Source organism: Tursiops truncatus, chromosome 4 (assembly GCF_011762595.2).
Source record: "Tursiops truncatus isolate mTurTru1 chromosome 4, mTurTru1.mat.Y, whole genome shotgun sequence".
Classification (NCBI taxonomy): domain Eukaryota; kingdom Metazoa; phylum Chordata; class Mammalia; order Artiodactyla; family Delphinidae; genus Tursiops; species Tursiops truncatus.
In genome coordinates this window covers 6891987-6913078 of record NC_047037.1, presented here as the reverse complement: position 1 = coordinate 6913078, position 21092 = coordinate 6891987, and the positions used below count along the sequence as shown (strand labels likewise).

The 21092-nt window shown below is 37.8% G+C and overlaps 1 protein-coding gene across 3 annotated transcripts in view; it reads left to right on the top strand.

The window, feature by feature from the left end:
- Window positions 1-21092, top strand: part of RAB5A (RAB5A, member RAS oncogene family) — a 30855-nt gene that overhangs the window by 8304 nt on the left and 1459 nt on the right. For 2 of the 3 annotated variants that reach the window (XM_033855273.2, XM_033855271.2), the window contains exons 3-5: window positions 15313-15464; window positions 15772-15894; window positions 17402-17495. In XM_033855273.2, the coding sequence (XP_033711164.1) occupies window positions 15313-15464; window positions 15772-15894; window positions 17402-17495 (369 nt within the window). The remainder of the gene's footprint in view (window positions 1-15312; window positions 15465-15771; window positions 15895-17401; window positions 17496-21092) is intronic. The other variant, XM_033855274.2, reaches the window with a different exon arrangement.

Genomic DNA, 21092 nt, shown 5'->3' with positions numbered 1-21092 from the left:
TTTAAAATTCTAGCTCCAGCACATACCACGTATCATCTGAGGCAAGTCATACCCAGCTTTATTTGTGTCTTATATGAAATGGAAATAATAGTACCTTACTTGAGGCTTTTGGTAAGGATTAAATGAAAGTGCATATACATTTCTTGGCACAATGCCTAGCATTGAGTAAAATGCTTATTAAATATTAGCTATTACCATCACCACCATTACTTTTTGCTGAGTCATTTTTATCACTGTTGATATTTTTGTTGTATTGTCATGACATGACATTATTTTAGAACCGTGACTTTTCCACCTAGTGCAGAGCATTCAATTTAGGATTTGACAGTGTTAAAGAATTTTATGTCCAGATTTTCTCCTCTTGGAAGATAAAGTTTCTTATTAAAATTTATAGGAACAAATGAGATGTAAAAAACTTTATGAGCAGGTACTTCCTAAATTTGAGCCTTTCCAAAAATGGAGTTTTTGCAGATTCCTTCAAGTAAATAGCATGAACATATACAACTAAGTTTCTTTAAGTTCTGTATGGTAGATTCTTGCTTAACCCTCCCACCATTTGTTGATTTTCAAAAAAGCGGTTATTTATGTATGTTACATTAAATGCCTGCTCCCCACATCAACTAAGATATTTTGGAAGTTTTCTCAGAGAGAGAAATTACACAGTTAGATAGAATACGACATGTATGTACATACTAAATTTGCTTCCTAAACTGAAAAATAAAAGCAGCTAGAAAATTTAAATCTGAATAACTCATGTTTTTCCTGTAGTAGTAAGCTTTCTACTATTGCCCTTCACTTGTTAGCTGTAAGAAAGACTTGTTTGTGTAATTGCAATCTGTGCATTTGTTTACTTCCTTTATCTTTTTGCATCTGCATATTGTTTTCAATTAAAAGTACTTTTGAGAAAGGATAGAAGACCTAGGGACAAACCACCAGCATATAGTTTGCAATTCATGAGAAAAATGCTTTTTGAAATATTCATTATTCTTTCTGTTACAGTGAGAGTTAAAATTTGTGGGAGTTTATCTTTTGGTTCTAATTGAAAGAATATTACCTTTCTGCATAATAATATTTCCTTCTAGAAAGTACATATTCAGTATTTGAGATAGGTTGTATTACTAGGAGAAATTGGTAAAGATTTGGTATTTTATATGTTTGCACCAGTTCTGGCCTAAAAAATTTTAATAACCTTAACATCAGTTATTCCCCAGTGTTCCAGTTTAAAATGTTATCATATGTGGCTACTGAAGCATTGCTGTGAATTAGGAGCCAATAAGCTTAGCTTCAATCCTGGCTTCCTTTTACAAACAGCACTGTTTACACATTTATAAAATGAGAAGAGTAAGCTAAATAAGGATTCTTTTAGGGCAGACTTTTTTTAAAGTGTGTACTCTCCTCCACATTAAACAATGCAATCAGTATAGTTAAACCTTTTCTTCCTCTTAAAATTTATTTCACAATTTGGGATCATGAACGTCTGTTTTTGCCCTGTCTTACTTAATTCATCGATGCCCTCTGGTGTTGCTGAAGTGTTCAAAGCTGTTTGGTAGAATGATTTTGCCAGTTAGCTCTAAGTATGGTGAACTACTTCTGTTGATTCACTAATTTGCTGGGAAATAAGATTATCAAGCTTTTCAGAAATTCATTTACTCAACAAATTTACCAACCTCCTAGCACTGTGCTAAATATTAGAAACCAAAGTTAACCTTTCCACCTTTTGGGTCTTACACCATAGTAATCTGAGGTTACTTATATGCAGTCTTCCTTACGATGCATGCTGAATTAATTCATCATTTGGAGTTATCATTGAGAGCCTTTTGTTGCCAGGCCTCTTGGTGGCAAATAGGGATGTATTAGAGTGAGAAAGGCAGCAGGAGTAATTCCAGAGGCGTTTGATTTTTGATCATTGGCTATTTTGATGTAAACATGAACTGCAACTACCAAATTACTAAATTCCTCAAGATGAGAGTGAAGTCACATATTGGATTTTGAAAATAAGAAATAATCCTTAGAATTTTACAAGTGTTGCAAAACAGTATTTGAGGGAAGTGCTGGTGAACAACATTCACCCTCTTTTCCAGGTAATATAGATGAGGAAGGGTAACAGCAGGATGAGGAACCAGTCATTTGTGGTTTTAGCCTGTTTGCAAAGCTGAAGATAGCAGTCACTCTTTGGATTCAAAAAGAAGAGATACCTTGATGATATGGGACTGTAGTCACTCTAATGATCAGGCACCTTCAGCGTTTCTCAGTTAAAAAAATAGTTACTTAGGGATTTCAGTGGTTCAGTGGTTAGGACTCCTGCTTCCACAGCCAGGGGGTGCGGGTTCGATCCCTAGTTGGGGAATTAAGATCCCACGTGCCATGTAGCACGGCCAATAAAAAAAAAAAGTTATTTATCCTCACATAGAACGAGAGCCAAGAGGGGTTCCACTTAGTTGATACCAATTCTATTTGAGGTGTAATGTGAATGTATCTTGGACACATAGGGTCCTTTAATATTAGAGGGCTTGAACTTGAACTTAGACAATCCTAACTTTCTCATCTATTGTATTCATAAGTAATTTGTAAATTTTAGAAAAATGTGACTTCAAGGAAGTACAGGGTAATTTTAGGATAGCTTGTAAGGTAATTTTTAAGTTAGCTCCATGTCATATGATACAGTCATAGAGCTCATACAGCATTCTCACAGTGTCATCTGGACCTTACCATAGCTATATGAGGAAATACTAACCTTATAGATGAGGAAACTGAGGCAACAAAAGTGATTTGCCTGAGGTTTTGCAACTAAGTGACAGCTGGGATTAAAGACAGATCTTTCTTCATTGCCACCTGTATTCTGGAATTGATAAAGTTTAGGGTCAGGATATGCATGACATAAGCATTCTGTTATAAAATGTGTGGTACTTGGCAGGTACAGAGCCCCTTATATATCGATTTATTGATATAAGGAAAATAATGTGAAAGTATTTTTAAATAAAAATTCAAATCACTCATGTTCCAAAGTGAGCACCACTATGTTCATTTTTATGCCCTCTACATGTATCACATTTTTATTATTTCATTGATTTGTTCTTATAAGTCAAATCTCAAATGGTTGACATCGAAAAGTCTCCCTCCTGTCTTCTACCCACTTAGTTCTTTTTCCCAGAGGTAGTGTTACTTTGTCCTTGCAAAGTTACTATTATATTTATATCTGTGTATTTTCTCCTTTTTATGCAATTTGAAACATACCAGACCTACTGTAGTATACTTTTTATTTTTCACTTTAATACTGTCCCAGTTATCTACTGCTCAGAAACAAATGAACCCAAAGCTTAGTCATTTAAAACAATTATTATCTCTTTTGTTTCTGGGGGTTGAGTGGGCTTAGGTGATTTTCTGATGTCATGGGTGGCAGTCAGTGCTGGGGCTAGAATCATCTCAACACATCTGGCAGCTCATTCTGGCTATTGGTTGGGACCTCAGCTGGGGCTGTCAGCCAGAACACCTGCATGTGGCCTTGCCACCTGGTTTGGGTTTCCTCACAGCATGATGGCTGGGTTCAAACATGAATATCCCCAAAATACCAGGCAGAGGCTGGGTAGCTTTTTATGACCTACCTCCCGGAAGTTCACATAGATAGTGTCAATTATGTTCATATCACAGGCTTGTACAGATTTGAGGGAAGTGTCAGTGTCATGTTGTCACAAGAATGTATGTGAAATCTTCTGGCCATCTTGGAAAATACAGTCTGATTTCTCATATCATTTTATGAAGAGCATCCTCATTTTTTTCTTGGCTGTATCAACATTCCTTTGAATGGATCATAATCAATATGCTTTATCAGTTCTAGTTTCAGATTTGCACATTGTTTTATATTTTGGGACGTTAACAGTGCTGCATTGAATAATTTAATTCATAGTCATTTCTCACATATTCCAAGTATTTCTGTAACATAAATTCCTCGAAGTTGATTGCTGTGTCTTAGGTTATATACTTTTGTAATTCTGATACATTTTTCCACACCGCCCTCCAACCAGCAACACACAGAATGCCTGTTATCCTATTTTACTAACTCAAGGTAGCGTCATACTTACAGATCTTTGCCATGCTTATGTACATTGATCTCTGCATTTTTGGTTTTTTTTTTTTTTTTTTTCCAGTATGCGGGCTTCTCACTGCTGTGGCCTCCCGCCGCGGAGCACAGGCTCTGGACGCTCAGGCTCAGCGGCCATGGCTCACGGGCCCAGCCGCTCCACGGCATGTGGGATCCTCCCAGACAGGGGCATGAACTCGCGTCCCCTGCATTGGCAGGCAGACTCAACCACTGCGCCACCAGGGAAGCCCCAGAACTTTTATTTTAAGCTCACTTAGTGGATAGGTTTATTGCTAAGCATTAAAAGAGTCACTTTCAAGGCCAGTAATTTTTTTAAAGTCTGGTAGATTTCCTTGAGACTTGGGAAGTATTAAGTGCTAGGTTCTTAAACCAAATGGAGAAGGGATATCACTAAGGAGAAGGGGGAAAGAGGCCTCCTTTGCAAAATAGCCAGGGCACAATCCTTGCACATTATCTTTGATTTTCTTTAGTTTGAAAATTATATGCCTGGGAGTAGAATTTTCAGCATTTCTCTTTCTTGGTGTTCTCTGAGCTTTTTGGATCTGTAATTCGGTGTCTGACATTATTTTGGGGAAATTCTCAGTCTTTATTGCTTCACATATTCTATTCCTTTCTTCTCCTCTGGTATTCCCGTTATGAATATAGTACACCTTTTGTAGTTGTCTCACAGTCCTTGGATATTCTGTTCAGTGTTTTTCAGTCTTTATTCTCTTTATATTTCAGTTTTGGAGGTTACTATTGATAGACCTCAAGGTCTGAGGTTCTTTCCTCAGTCATGTGCAGTCATCTAATAAGCCCATCAAAGGCATTCTTTATTTCTCTTATGGTATTTTTGACCTCTGGCAATTTTGGGGTGTTCTTAAGATTTCCATTTCTCTGCTGACATTGTCCATCTATTCTTGTATTCTGTCTTTACCATTAGGGTCCTTAGCACATTAATCCTAGTTGTTTTAAATTCCCAGTCTGGTAATTCCAGCATCTCTGCTGTTCCTGGTTCTGATGCTTGCTCTGTCTCTTCAAACTGTGTTTTGCCTTTTAGTATGCCTTGTGATTTTTCTTGCTAGCTGGATATGATAATACTGGGTAAAAGCAAGTGCCATAAATAGGCCTTTAGTAGTGCAGTAAAGAGGTGTGTGGGGGGGGGGGACCATTCTACAGTCCTGTGATTAGGTCTGTCTTTTAGTGAGCCTGTTTGTCTAAACAGTGAACTTCACAAGTGGTTATCAGTTTTTTTCTACCCCCCTTGGATTGAGACAGGATGGCTAGAATAGACTGGAATTAGAGATTTCCCTTCTCCCACATGGAAGGATAGAACTGGCTTGAGTTGGATATTTCTTCCCCCAAGTCAGTTAAGAGTCTGATAATACTCCAACAGGTTAACTAGTTAACTAGTTTCTCATGGGGACAGGCTTTGTTAAGAACATGCTAGTCTGGTTTATTTCAAAATGGTTCCTTTTCCTCCTACCTTGCCAGAAGCAGGCAGGGATTTTTCTCTGATATGTACTGTGAGAACCTGATCAAGTTCCTGGATGTAAAACTCACAAAAGTCTGGTGCCCCCCTCCTCCCCTATGTCTGGTGGGTTCCCCTGGAGTTTTTAACTCAGATTTGTCCATACCTAACCTCCAGCAATTTGTCAATTACAGTTTCCTACACCAGCACTGGTTTCCTCAGGTTTCTGCCCTTACATGTTGTGGTTTTCTGTATCCACCTGGCTTGTCTCTCCAATTTGGGGGACAACAGATTGCCCTGTGACCTCACTTCTTTTTCAGATCTAAGAACAACTGTTGATTTTTCAGTTTACTTAGGTTTTCATTTGTCAGGATGGAGTGGCGACTTCTAAGTTCCTTATATGCAGAACCAGAAGTCATCTTTGCTTGCACATTATAGGAATTTTTTAAAATACTGTTTAAACTATTTAACAAAGTGTCTGTTAAATGTCTTTCATGGACATATATCCCTTAAAGCTGAGTTAATTTCATTAACTTTTTCTCTTGATGTTTGTTGGGGAGCATTTGTCTGATACTAGCTAATAGCTTTTAACAGCCTCTCCCCTTTCTCCCATTTCTTCACCTTTCCTCTTTGTGATGTGTGCCTTCATTCTGCTTCCCAGTTTAGTATTTGGAACATGATTGTTATATAAAACCCATCAGGTGAGTAAAGACTTCAAGGATTGTGCCCTTGGTGCGGTAACCACAGACTCTCAGCCTTGAAGGTTCAAATATTGGTTTTATCAGTTCATTCTAGGGTGATTGGGTTTGGGATACTAACTTAATACTAACCAAGTTCAAACTCCTACGACTAATTTTAAAACAGTGTACATTAATGTACTATCAGAAATATTAGTATGATAATGTTCAACTAGTGACATGTGACTAGCTTATGTCCTGGCTAGTGATTCCCTTAGAAGAGTTGGGTGTCCTTTAAGAGTAACTGTCAAGCTATAATAGTAAAAGAAAAACACATTGACCTCTGTTACTCCCATATTATTTCTGAAAAAAATTGCATGAATTAGTCTTTTAAAAAGTATATCTTCCTCCTAGATAATGTTGGAGAAAAACTGATCCTCATTTTGCATGACTTCATGCAGACTTCCCTATGTATCATTAATATTTTCCAAGATTGCGTTCATTTGGCAACAATTATCTTTAGACGTTGCTTGAATGATTTTTGTTGTGGTAAAATACACGTAATAAAAATTTTACAGTTTTAACCATTTTAAGTGTGCAGTTTTATGGCATTAGGTGTATTCACATTGTTGTGCAAACATCATGTCCATCTTCAGAACTTTTTTATCTTGCCCAACTGAAACCCTATCCATTAAACAATAACTCCCTATTTCCCCACTCCGCCCCCCACCTGTGGCAAATACCATCCTACTTTCTGTCTGAATTTGACTACTCTAGGAACCTCACTCATATAAGAGAAATTATATGATAGTGTCCTTTTATGACTGGCTTTTTTCACTTAGCGTGTCATCAAGGTTCATCCATCTTGTAAACGTGTCAAATTTTTCTTCCTTTTTAAGTCAGAATAATATTCCATTTTATGTATATACAACATTTTGCTTATTTTATCCTTTGATGGACTCCTGGGTCTCTTCCACCTTTTGGCTATTGTGAATAACGCTGCTGTGAACATTGGTGTACAAATATCTTTCACATCTTTTGGACATATATCTGGAAGTGGAATTGTTGGATCATATGGAAATTCTGTGTTTAGTATTTTTGAAGAATTTCTATACCGTTTTCCACAGTGGCTGTACCATTTTATGTTCCCGCCATCAGTGCACAAGGGTTTCAATTTCTCCATATCCTGGGAACTCTTGTTTTCCCTTTTGATAATAGATATTCTGATGGGTGTGAAGTGGTATCTCATTGTGGTATTGATTTGCATTTTCCTGTTAGTGATGTTGAGCATCGTTTCATGTGCTTCTTGGCCGTGTGGTTGTGTGTGTGTGTGCGTATGTTTTTTGGTTTTTTGGCCATGCTGCATGGCTTGTGGGATCTTAGTTCCCTGACCAGGGATCGAACCTGGGCCTCAGCAGATAAAGTGCCAAGCCTTAACCACTGGACCACCAGGGAATTCCCAGCCATTTATCTTTGGAGAAATGTTTATTAAAGTCCTTTGCCCATTTTTTTAATTGGGTAGTTTGGATTTTTGTGTTGCTAAGTTGTAGGAGTTTTGTGTATATTCTGGATATCAGTCCTTATCAGATGCTTATTGGTCTTTAAGAATGAGTTCAATATGATGAGTATTTATATAGATCATCTCATAAGTTGGATTTACTTTGGGAATATGGCCATCTTTTTATTTTTTGTTTGATTAATTTATGCCATCTTTATTTATTTTTGAATTTTTGAATTTTATTAAATTTTTTATAGAGCAGGTTCTTATTAGTTATCCATTTAATACATACTATACATACTATGTCAGTCCCAATCTCCCAATTCATTTCACCACCATGACCCCCTGCACCACTTTCCCCCCAGTTGTCCATACGTTTGTTCTCTACATCTGTGTCTCTGTTTCTGCCCTGCAAGCCGGTTCATCTCTACCATTTTTCTAGGTTCCACATATATGCGTTATGCGTTAATATATGATATTTGTTTTTCTCTTTCTGACTTACTTCACTCTGTATGACAGTCTAGATCTATCCACGTCTCTACAAATGACCCAATTTCGTCCCTTTTTATGGCTGAGTAATATTCCATTGTATATATGTGCTACATCTTTTTTATCCATTCATCTGTTGATGGACATTTAGGTTGCTTCCATGTCCTGGCTATTGTAAATAGAGCTGCAGTGAACATTGTGGTACATGACTCTTTTTGAATTATGGTTTTCTCAGGGTATATGCCCAGTAATGGGATTGCTGGGTCATATGGTAATTCTATTTTTAGTTTTTTAAGGAACCTCCATACTGTTCTCCATAGTGACTGTATCAATTTACATTCCCACCAACAGTACAAGGAGGTTCCCTTTTCTCCACACCCTCTCCAGCATTTGTTGTTTGTGGATTTTCTGGTGCCCATTCTAACTGGTATGAGGTGATACCTCATTGTAGTTTTGTATTTCTCTAATAATTAGTGATGGTAAGCAGCTTTTCATGTGCTTCTTGGCCATCTTTTTTCTTTCTTTTTTTTTTTTTTTTTTGTGGTACGCAGGCCTCTCACTGTTGCAGCCTCTCCCGTTGTGGAGCATAGGCTCCGGACGCGCAGGCCCAGCGGCCATAGCTCACGGGCCCAGCCGCTCCGTGGCATGTGGGATCTTCCCGGACCGGGGCACGAACCCGCGTCCCCTGCATCAGCAGGCGGACTCTCAACCATTGCGCCACCAGGGAAGCCCATGTATGGCCATCTTTTATATATGATCTCTATGTTTTGTATATAGAGATCATATAGAGATCAAAGTATATATTTATACTTTGTTGCCAGGCTTTTGGAGTGTTTTCTGTTAGGGCTTAATCACTGTGTACGCTTTCCTTTCTGCCCCAATCTATTTTTATCCCCTTTCTTACCTTCCTCCTTGCGTTAGTTGAACTGTAACTCTTCCAAGAATACGTGGTCTTCATCTTCTTTGCTGCCATGGTCTACTGGGTACTCTCTTCTACACACATACACAGTTGAAAATAAAAAATGGCCGCAGCTTTTATTTTGGCCGTTGTTGGCTTTTAGACCATCCATATATTCTTTTTTTAAAGATTTATCATTTATTATTTATTTATTTTATTTATTCTTGGCTGCTTTGGGTCTTAGTTGCGGCATGCAGGATCTTTCGTTGCGGCTTGCAGGCTCTTCATTGTGGCGCGTGAGCTTCTCTCTAGCTGCGGCACACAGGTTCCAGAGCGCGTGAGTCCTGTAGTTTGCAGCACACGTGCTCTCTTGTTGAGGCGTGTAAGCTCAGTAGTTGTGGCCTGCGGGCTTAGTTGCCCTGCGGCATGTGGGATCTTAGTTCTCTTACCAAGGATCGAACCCACCTACCCTGCATCGTAAGGTGGATTCTTGCCACTGCACCACCAGGGAAGTCCCATAGACCAGGGGTCCCCAACCCCCCCGGGCCGCAAACTGGTAACGGTCCGTGACCTGTTAGGAACCGAGCCACACAGCAGGAGGTGAGCGGCAGGCAAGCAAGTGAAGCTTCATCTGCTGCTCCCTATCTTTCCCCATGGCTCACATTACCTCCTGAACCCCTCTCCCCCAATCTGTGGAAAAATTGTCTCCCATGAAACTGGTCCCCAGAGCCAAAATGGTTGGGGACCACTGCCATAGACCATCCATATCTTTGTCTGTGTACGATTTTATCATCTGAAGTCAGTGCTCATCTGTCTGATAAAATTCATTATATTATCTGATAAAATTCATTATATTGTATTATAATACTACTGCCACTGATAGTCATTTTCCCAACAAACCAATTTCTTCCTTCACAGATAACTTTGATACCTTGTTCTTGATGCCAGTTGGTCAGTTTCTGCCATCTTTCTCCCTGAAGTTTGATCCAGATCCATCGAACCCAACCATTGAATTACTTGGCTCTAAAAACCTTTGCTTCCAAAAAAAAAAAAAAAAAAAACCTTTGCTTCCCCTACACCTCACCTCCAAACAACCTCTAACTTGGATTTTATGTTCACAAGCCCCTGATCAGCATCTGAGATGTTGAACAAGGCTCTTCCCCTCTCTAACAACTATATCCTTTCAGTTTTAATAGGGCATCAAATCCACCACTTCCATGAAAGTTTTATGTAAGGGAGGACATAGTCATGGGAAAAAAAATATTTTTATATATATATGTATGTATGTGTATATATATATTTGTGTGTGTGTGTATGTATGTGGGGTTTTTTGTTTTTCTTTTTTTTACTTTTTGGCAATTAAGAGGTCATTTTATTAGTATTTTAAATTTAGTTGCATCTTAATACTTAACCAAACCATCAGTGCCTTTTCACTTATACATTAGGTTATTTCTTATTATTAAATACAAAAATACTTTGAACTTAAAGGTGTGTTCTCCCTACGCTCCTGCTCCCATATCATCTTTTAGAGATTCCATAAGATACTAGGTTAACAAATAGAGTTTTCATGGCTTTGCCACATGTTGGCAAAATTATTTCAAAACAGTTAATACAGTATCTCCAGCAGAGCATCAGTTTTTGCTACACTCTTTTATTTTCATTTTTTAATTTTGCTAAGTTAAGGGATAATACTTAACTATTTTTGCTGTGAGGATGATTTCATTGATTACTAGTGGTGTTGATTTTTTTCTGTGTTACATGCCTTTTGTGGATTTTCTTGCACATTTATCTTTGATGCTTTTGGAGTTAAGATTTATATGAGCTTTCTACATATTAAAAATTAATCTCATAATATCCACTATAGAAATTTTTCTAAATGAGTTTGTCCTTGTGTTTTGAGTGTATGATACATGTTTTACAAACCTGAAGTCTTTAATTTTTATATAATCAAACCTGATAGTCTTATAGGATTTTTGGTCAGTTCTAATAAAGTAATTCTTTTCTATCAAATTTGATAAAATAATAAGTTGAGGGTTGGGGTGATATTGGTTCCTTGGTTTTTCCTTTTTTGCCCTTCTGTTTAGTTCATGTAGAATCATTTTAGGTGTTAGTTTAAACTTTTTTTTATGAGTTGTTAACCTTTGGTTAATGCTATTGATTTTGGATGTTCTTTCCCTTGCCCAGTGTATTGCAGTGTCTCCTCCTTGCTTACTATTTATCGAGGTCTTACACATTATAGGCCTTTGGTATTTGCAGGTTTAACATTTACAGTTTCACCAACTCTCAGCTGACCCCAAGGTCTGTCATTCAGTAATTTGTAGTTTTGCTGAGACTGAAGTGTTACTTGCTTACTGCCAAGCTTGCAAATAGGAACTGATCGTGGAAGCCCAAAGAGGAAGCCTATTAGACAGGCCAGCACCTGCATCTCAACGCAGCTTTGTTTTTCTTTACTTGTCGTCGCGTACACAGTAACTCTCGAAGTGATAAAAGCTGTTTCTTTGTGAAATGTGGGCCCGAAAAGAAAACCAACTGCTAGTGCTGGTGATGGAAGTGAAGAGAAAATGAAGAGGTCTAAGAAAGTGATGGTTCTTAGCCAGAAAATAGACGTTTTGGATAAATTAAAGTGGTTTTGCAGATTCAGGTAAGTTGGTGGTTGGTTAATGTTGCTACAGTATTTATGTAGTAGTTTATATTTTGAGTGCTAGAGTTTATTTTTACAACTTTGTAAAGGACTAGTAATGTACTTTTAGAAGCACTGAGGATTTGAAGATGTCAGCTGTACTTCACTGACTTTTATGGGGGAAGTTAAATACTTTGGTAGTATTTGAAACCTTGAGAACTTTGGAAAATCTTGATGGTCTTTGTGTTATATAATGTTTATAATACTGGGTTATCCTATTCCTATATTTCTGCCCTTGTGGCACTACAGCACTTCTAAGTAGTTCTAATGTGTTTTTGACTGTACCCTAAAACTCATTCCACTGGCCTCTAATATTGGTCTTTTTTCTCCTCCCCCCGTAATTATGCTCTTTTTATCATATCACATTAACAGTATGGTGTTACCCAGGTAAAAAGATCTTGTTGGTACTTTGAGATTGTGTTTGTTACATAATAACTTGAGTAGAGAGAGGCCTTTTGAAATACCTATTTTTTTCCCATTTGGGAACTGTATCTAGTCAAAATAGCCCCCTAATAGTTGTACATATCTTTCCTGGACTTCAGCAAACTTTTTGGACATTTATATGAACTGAGATTTATTTTAGATATTGAATATGGACAAGAATAGCTAGTTTCTCAAGGAACTTCCTAGTCTAGGAGAAGATAATGTAAACCAGTGATTATAAAGTGTGAAACGTGTTCTTGCATAGGGAACTCTGGGAGCACAAAGGTAGGACCTGCTTAAAAGGGTGTGATGAAGGATGGCTTCTGAGAGGAGTTGAGTGAATTGATTGTTCTTATTCTTTGTTAATTTGATAGGGATCCAGTCTCCTCCCAGCATAACACTGAAATCTGGTCACTGCCTGTGTTTGTAAGGCTGTTTCTTTGATCTGTTCCAGCCAATTTAAGGAATTTACTATGTGCTTTATTTTAGCTGACGCCTTTGGATTTTCATTTCAGGCTTCTTGCCTCTTCCAAATAATGTCTCTTTCCAATAATTTATTACATTAATTATTATAAGAATATCTGAAGTGATATTACATAATCGTGATGGTGGACATTCTCTTCTGGTTTCTAGGTTTAGAGAGATTGCCCTAAGAGCTTTGTGCAAAGTGCAGGTTTCAGGCTTAAGGATGGAATGGACGCTTGATACATTTTTTAAAAATTTATTTTATTTATTACTTTTGGCTGTGTTGGGTCTTCGTTGCTGCATGCAGGCTTTCTCTAGTTGCGGTGAGTGGGGGCTACTCTTCGTTGCAGTGCGCAGGCTTCTCGTTGCGGTGGCTTCTCTTGCTGTGGAGCACGGGCTCTAGGCGGGCGGGCTTCAGTAGTTGTGGCACGTGGGCTTCAGTTGTTGTGGCTCGCGGGCTCCAGAGCGCAGGCTCAGTAGTTGTGGCGCATGGGCTTAGTTGTTCTGCAGCATGTGGGATCTTCCCGGACCAGGGCTAGAACCCATGTCCCCAGCACTGGCAGGCGGATTCTTAACTGCCTGGTGGCGCAGTGGTTGAGAGTCCGCCTGCCAATGCAGGGGACACGGGTTCGTGCCCCGGTCCAGGAGATCCCACATGCCACGGAGCGGCTGGGCCCGTGAACCGTGGCCGCTGAGCCTGCACGTCCGGAGCCTGTGCTCTGCAACGGGAGAGGCCGCAGCAGTGAGCGGCCCGCGTACCGCAAAAAAAAAAAAAAAAAAGTAAATAAATAAAAATACTGATTCTGCATGAGAACTTTTCGTGACTGGGAAAAAGTGACATAGTACTTTCTTGGTATCCTTTATCATAAATACAGGATTTTTAAAAATGGATATTTTTGCTAATTTTGGATGGTAAAAGAAGTTTGAATTGGAGTATATTTTAAATATGACTAGCCAATTGTGAGAATTCACAGAACCCTAATAGAATTAACTCAAAATAAAGAAATTTCCAATCATGATGGTTGCAAAATTGAGAAGATTATAGTTTGTTGATACCAAAGCCAGTACAGCAGTCAGTTGACCTAATAAAAACAGCACAGAAAATAAATGTTATGTCTAATATAGAAGAGATGTAAATCAAATTAGACTTGGTTTATTCAGCACATTGGTATTAACTAGTAAATCTCTTAAGATTAACATCACTCGTAAACTGCTACAATTTACAGGATTGGATCATAATTCTCTTGCATGGGAGGACAGAGTTTTTGAAAACTTTATAACTTAATTCTATGCCAGTTTCAGAGGAGTTGAATACATCTTGAGCTGAAAGAAAAAGGAAAGAGCTTACCAACTAAAATTGAGTGATAGAGCAGCAGGGTTTAACTACCAAAGTTAATGAAAGAAAGGAACTGTAAGGTGTTCTTACTGTTGGCCAGCATGCTGGGGAAAATGGCTGTGTGTAGGTCTTTGGTGCAGCTAACAACATCTAAAAACTTACTCTAAGAGTTATATTTTAAAGTTCAATTCACTTGATTATCATGTACCTCTTATAAGTCAACTTATTTTCAGAAGCATCCATGTGGTGTTTTTCCTGATGTTTATTCTTAGAGCCAAGAGAATCATACTTATAATAGACATTTTACTTCATATTGTTCTCAGGAAGCAATTGAGAAAATAAATGATACAGTAATTCTTTGCAGGATGTGACAGCAATCTCTTAATTTTAAAAGGAGGAATATCATTATAAAATGTTACTTTATTATTAAGATTAAAATCTCAGAAAAGAACAGGTGGAAAAAGTACAAATCACAAAATCCATAAGGCAAGGAATGAAAGCTAGGAGTTAATATTGAATCTCTATTAAACAAATTAAGTCTAGGTTGAGGTAATAACGATTATAAAAATTAATGTCGATGTTTTGATGGAATAATATAAAAAATATATTGATTTAGTGGTAATGGACTGGGACTAAATTCCCAGATTATGCCAATTAAACCCAGGAGAATGGAGCAAGAGGTATGCTGTTGTCAGTATAGATGGTAGTTATAGGTATGCTGATCCACCTTCCCCCCAGTTTTTCAAGAATATCAATGGGCTTCCCTGGTGGCGCAGTGGTTGAGAATCCACCTGTCGGTGCAGGGGACGCGGGTTCTGTGCCCCGGTCCGGGAGGATCCCACGTGCCGCGGAGCGTCTGGGCCCGTGAGCCATGGCCGGAGCCTGTGCTCCGCAACGGGAGAGGCCACAACAGTGAGAGGCCCGTGTACCACAAAAAAAAAAAGAAAGAAAGAAAGAAGGAAAGAAAGAAAGAAAATATATATATTTCTTAAGTCATGTTACAATTTAAAGTTTTTAGATACACAATTTGTAAAACAATTTAAGAACTTTAAAAAACTTATTTAATATTACAACACACTTTTTAAGAATGTAGGAAACACTTTCAAGCTGTGATTTTACTATGAAGGTTTTTATATGTAAGCATATATTTATCTAGCTTTGAAGCATAGATCTTACAGGTATTTAAAGCCACTATTAACTGTGGGTATGCAGTATATCAGGTTTCTAGGTGTTTTCTGTAGTATTAAAATATTAGTAGGAAAATGATAAACTTATTGCAGACATTTTCTTCTTTCAGCTGCTTTTCTAACTCAAACGGTGTGTCTTGATGACACAACAGTAAAGTTTGAAATATGGGATACAGCTGGTCAAGAACGATACCATAGCCTAGCACCGATGTACTACAGAGGAGCACAAGCAGCCATAGTTGTATATGATATCACAAACGAGGTAAGTAGAAATGCATTCTACAAAGAAACTTGTTTGAGTATCCATTTTTGGTATTCAGAATTTCAATTATAGAAAAGATTTTTTCTTAATCTTTTTTTGTTAGCCAAGCATGACATTTCTGCCAAAGCTTTTATGAAATAGAGAAGCTGATTTTAAAAAATAAGATGCAATTGTCTCAGCTACTACAGTAGTGCTAAGAATTGCTTTCCAGGAGTCACACTGGACAGTCTTTAAAGCCTCGCCCCACAGACACACTCCCTAGCCATTCTTTGAGCCTGTGCCGAATAGCTGTTTCTTTGTTTCCCAGGAGTCCTTTGCCAGAGCCAAAAACTGGGTTAAAGAGCTTCAGAGGCAGGCCAGCCCTAACATTGTTATAGCTTTGTCAGGAAACAAGGCTGACCTCGCAAATAAAAGAGCTGTCGATTTCCAGGTATGTTGAATTTAACTTTCACTTGGAGGCACATATTTTTCTTCTGTACCCACACTTGAATTACAGTTACAATTTTAAAACGATGCAAATGATAAAAAGTTTTTAGCCAGATGTGTACTATGTAATAAAATCTCATGATAAACCTGAATTTTTTAATATCTTTATTTAATTGTAATATATAAGTTGATTCAAAGATTTTGTCGACCTAAACAATTACAAAAGAAGTAATTGTTCACAAACAGTGTGGAAATATATAAAGCAAAAGGTGATTGCCTCCTACCCTAATCCCTCCAACCCCACGTATAACTTTAGTATCCTTCCTAACTTTTTTTAACTACCTATATATATCACCACACATATACATACCCACATACACACATACATATATGTGGTGGTTCTTAAAAGGGCCTTCAAAAATAAAAGCTTAAATCCAGTGTGTATGTTATCTAATATAGCTAATTAAGAGTGTTCCCAGCTGCAAAATAAAGTACTGTCATTTAAAATAAAGCAATGTCTCTAGTTAGACATTTTAAAACTTCCCCTCCTCTTGCTCTTCAGCTTCTCTACCAGAGAAGTTTGGTTGTGGCCATTATATGTATAATATCAGTGATGGGTTAATGTTCTTTTTTGATGATGGAGTACACGTACTGGGAGAAAGGGCACTAATATTTCTTGCACTATTAGGTAGTAAACTGAGAATCTGCACATGTGGTTTCATTTAATTCTGGTGACAACCATGTGAGGTATAGTATCTATTACTCTTTCTAAGATAGTTACCTCCTCAGCATAGAGAGGCAGATAGCGCACTTACATTATAGTCACAAGTGGCCCTGTCACATAACATTTCAAAGGAAACTCATTTTTTTCTTTATCAAATTGGAATGATAATTGGTTGTTCTTCACAACAGCTGTGAGGATCAAAGGCAATAATACACGTAAACTGTAAAGCATGACAACGTAAAGTAGTAATAGAATTTTCAGAGGAATGATTCATGACATATTCAGAATTAAAATGCTGCTTGTAGAGTTTTCAAAGGAATGATTCATGACGTTCAAAATTAAAATATTGCTTGTAGAAGTCATTCAGAATTAAATACAAGGGTACCATTTAGTGGCTGAAGCCGGTGTTAAACATTTGGTTTCCCTTTACCTTCCTTGTAAATAACGAGCATAGGTAAAATTGCCATAAAGATCAAAGAGAGTTTTATATTTAGGATTGTTGTCCCTCTCTCCGAAACTCATCATCTGAAAGTAGATTTAATGTGAGACCAGATAAAGTAGGATGGGATTGTGCAAGAAGTTAAGGCAAAAGGGAAATTATAAACTATGCAGTGGTTACCTTTGTTTTACTTTTAACTATAAATAATTGCTTATTATACAGTTGTTGGTTGTAGGTGATCAAGTTGGAGTAGTAATAAGGAAGCCTCTTTTTTTCTATAACAAAAATAAGGGAGGTATAGTAATAGTATGTGCAAAGGATATATCTCAATTTTTGTTCTATAAACAGGAAGCACAGTCCTATGCAGATGACAACAGTTTATTATTTATGGAGACATCAGCTAAAACATCAATGAATGTAAATGAAATATTCATGGCAATAGGTAAGATTAACTTTTTTGCAAACAGTAAAAATAAAGGTAGAACAAGTTACACTGGGGGCATATTTGGTTTGACTGTCTTTTTTTTAATTCTTGGAATTTTGTTTTGTTTTGTTTTTAATGATTATACTACTATCCTAGATTTCTTCCAGAAGCATTACTTTGTTAGGCATATTGTTAAATTTGAAAAATTATTACCCATTAGGTTGCAGTGCTTTCAGTTTAGTTAAGTTTCTTCTAGGTGAGTTGAAAGCCTGAACTTGGAGCTGATAGTTCAAGCAGATAGATTTTCTAAAGATTTCACTGAAAAATTTGGATAAATACATGTTTTTCTATTAGATTATAGTTTTTATATAAAAGGAAGATAAACTCAGTAATGTTTTTCAGTGCAACATATAGACATGATGAGATTTGTTTCTTACTGATCAATAACTATTTTCATCTCTCCATTGCTCTGAACACTATTTTTGTTTATTTTTCAGGTTCTTTTTAAATCATTGATTACTGACAACTATAACACAGACAAGTACATTGTACATACAGATTTACAAATTGTTTTAACGCAAATATTGTAATGGAGAAAGTTTCAAAGCACTGAAGCACAGAGAGAACAAGGGAAAGCAAAACAATATCCAGGCTTTCTATTGCCTCGATGGTCATTTGATCCTACACTGTGCTCTTACCTTTCCTCTAAGTACTTTTAACTAATAATGATTGCTGTTGCACAGTCGTTGATTATAGGTGATGAAGTTGAAGCCTTCTTTCTTCTATAACAACAATTAAAAGATTTTTATTGACCCTAGCTGCCTCCTAGTAGTTTTCAGGTGCAGATCCCATGGGAGGGGTCTACTGTGGTGGCTCTCACAGTCTGCTGCGTCCACAATGTCCGTGTGCCAAGCGCTCATCTCATCCCACAACATCTTTTATTATACAGCAGTGATTATTAACTGGGGTGTCCACATCCTTGGTCCCAAATAAGTATTCTTTTATACTGAAGTCATACAAATTAACCAGTGAACAGCTGATTCAGAGGCTAAAGAAAACCCAATAAGAGCTGCAGGTACTGTCATATTATTTTTCACTAGGTGAGAGAGTTTAGTGGCAGCTTCATTTAGGGAAAAACTTGCCTGTGTAAAATATTTTCCTGAGAAACTCAGGCTTGCATTTTATTAGGGAAATACCAGCATAGTTTTGAAGGATTATGAGACAAATATATAGTTGTTTTGTTTTTTTTTAATAAATGGGACAGATCACACCCACAACCACATCTGAAAAGTTGGGAAACAAGGAGATAATAGGGCCTTCAAATCAGGCTGAACTTTTAAACCTTTCTGATGCTATTAAGACTCCACCAGATGGGCTTTGTTTAATTTGTACCTTTTATTTAGACTTGCTAATAAGGTTATTTCTTTCAGTCAGAAAGTAGCCTACGTATTAGAGCTCTTATTTACTTTTCTAAAATTAGAATGTTTCTTTCCTTGAAAGAAACTCCAAGTGTAAATTGAGTTGTAACCTCTCCATTAGTAACTTAAATAAATCACACAGTGAACTCATATTTGTACTTTTTTTTTTTTTTTTTTTTTGCGGTATGCGGGCCTCTCACTGTTGTGGCCTCTCCCGTTGCGGAGCACAGGCTCCGGACACGCAGGCTCAGCGGCCATAGCTCACGGACCCAGCCGCTCCGTGGCATGTGGGATCCTCCAGGACCGGGGCACGAACCCGTGTCCCCTGCATTGGCAGGCGGACTCTCAACCACTGCGCCACCAGGAAAGCCCCATATTTATACTTTTGATGGGTTCCCAAGTAGAGTACACTTGTTTAGTAGGAGTCTACAATAAATTTATCATCTGCTTTTAATTTGATAAGGTCTTCAGTGGCTTTTTTCTTTTTTTTTTTTTAAATCACAACCACATTTTTTTTTTTAATTTATTTTATTTATTTTTGGCTGTGTTGGGTCTTCGTTGCTGTGTGCGCGCTTTCTCTACTTGTGGCTCGCGGGCTCTAGAGCACAGGCTCAGCAGCTGTGTCTCACGGGCTCAACTGCTCCGCGGCATGTGGGATCCTCCCGGACCAGGGCTCGAACCCGTGCCCCCTGCATTGGCAGGCGGATTCCCAACCACTGCGCCACCAGGGAAGTCCTTCAGTGGCTTTTTTCATTGCACATCTTCCTTAACTTGATTCAGGAATTTTAGCTTCTAACAGTCCTAATCAATTCAGGGTCAGGTTGGTAAGCTGCAGTTATCTATATACAAAGCAGATAGTACCAGCTTCGCTTTGGGTAGCACTCACTAAGATAGGAGACAGGAGACTACTTCTTTTGAGACCCCCTGAAGATATGTTGTAGTTCATCTTCACACAATAAAAATTAACCAATACAAGTTAAAGGTTCCTCATTCCAGTTTAATTCTTTCAGCCTCCTAATTTCACTCAGATCTAATTACAAAAAGCCCTTGCCAGAAGTATGCCAAAGGGAGAAATGATCACTTAGTCCAAAACCTAATTTGGTATTAATTATAATAAAGTTTGTAATGTTAGCCTACTCTTTGTCCTGGCGGGGCTTTGTTTGTAAATACATTTGACTGGAAATTTACCATTTTATTACCATTTACAGTACCATTCCTAGAGCCATTCCTAGAGAAGTGGCCCAAGGGAACACTTTTCTTCCCAAACCTCAGTGCTCCTGGCTCCCAGATCCATTGCCCAGCCCAGCATCTAGGATTCTAAAGATGATTAATGCTATCGTGGAATATTACAACAAAGAAACTGTAAAAGATCCAGAACACAACTAGGCATTTAGATTTTGAGGTAGATCTTGTTCAGCTTTTGTATAACCTCACAGCTAAGGTAAAGCTAGAGTCTTACCTCAATGATGTATCCCCAAGGCTGATAGAAACCAGTGTGTCTAGCCACCCTTACAGTCGGTGCTCTTAGAGATATTTAATGTTTAATGAATCCCAACACATCAAGGATCTTTGGGATCCAAGCAGACTACATCTAGCTGGTACATTTTCTCATCAGTGGGAGCCATACTCCAGAGAACAGCTGTTAAGCTCCATAGAACTTAGCAAAGCTAAAGCCATAACTACCAGTTGTGGGGCTTTGTCCAAATGTGTGGCAAGCCATGCTTATCTGGCTCAAGATTGGAAAATGTTTTTTTGAGATAGTGCCTTCAGGATCAAGTCCCTGTTAATGAGAGGGACTTGATCCTGAAGGCACTATCTCAAAAGAGCTGCTAATGAATCAGATTAGGATTCTTAATCAGCCACAAGAGAGGAAAATGATAGATGTTTGAAGGGTAAAGTGTATAAGTGAAGAAAATAGGAGGTACAGTCTGTTGTGATGTGGGGTAATAATTTGCACAGTAGAGGACAAGTTCTCCTGGGGTGATGGTATTCGTTTATATCCTGACTTGTTCCAGAAAGTTTGTGGCAGTCCAGAGAACATTGATGGGTTGGAGCTGAGCTTCTTTATTATAAACATAATGGCTGGCCATTATCTTTAGGAACTTACTTAGATTTTCTTTAAAGTACAACTTTTCTGGTATTGTTAAGTGAATCTATATAAAGAATTAAATACAGCTATTCTAATTGTGTTTATTCT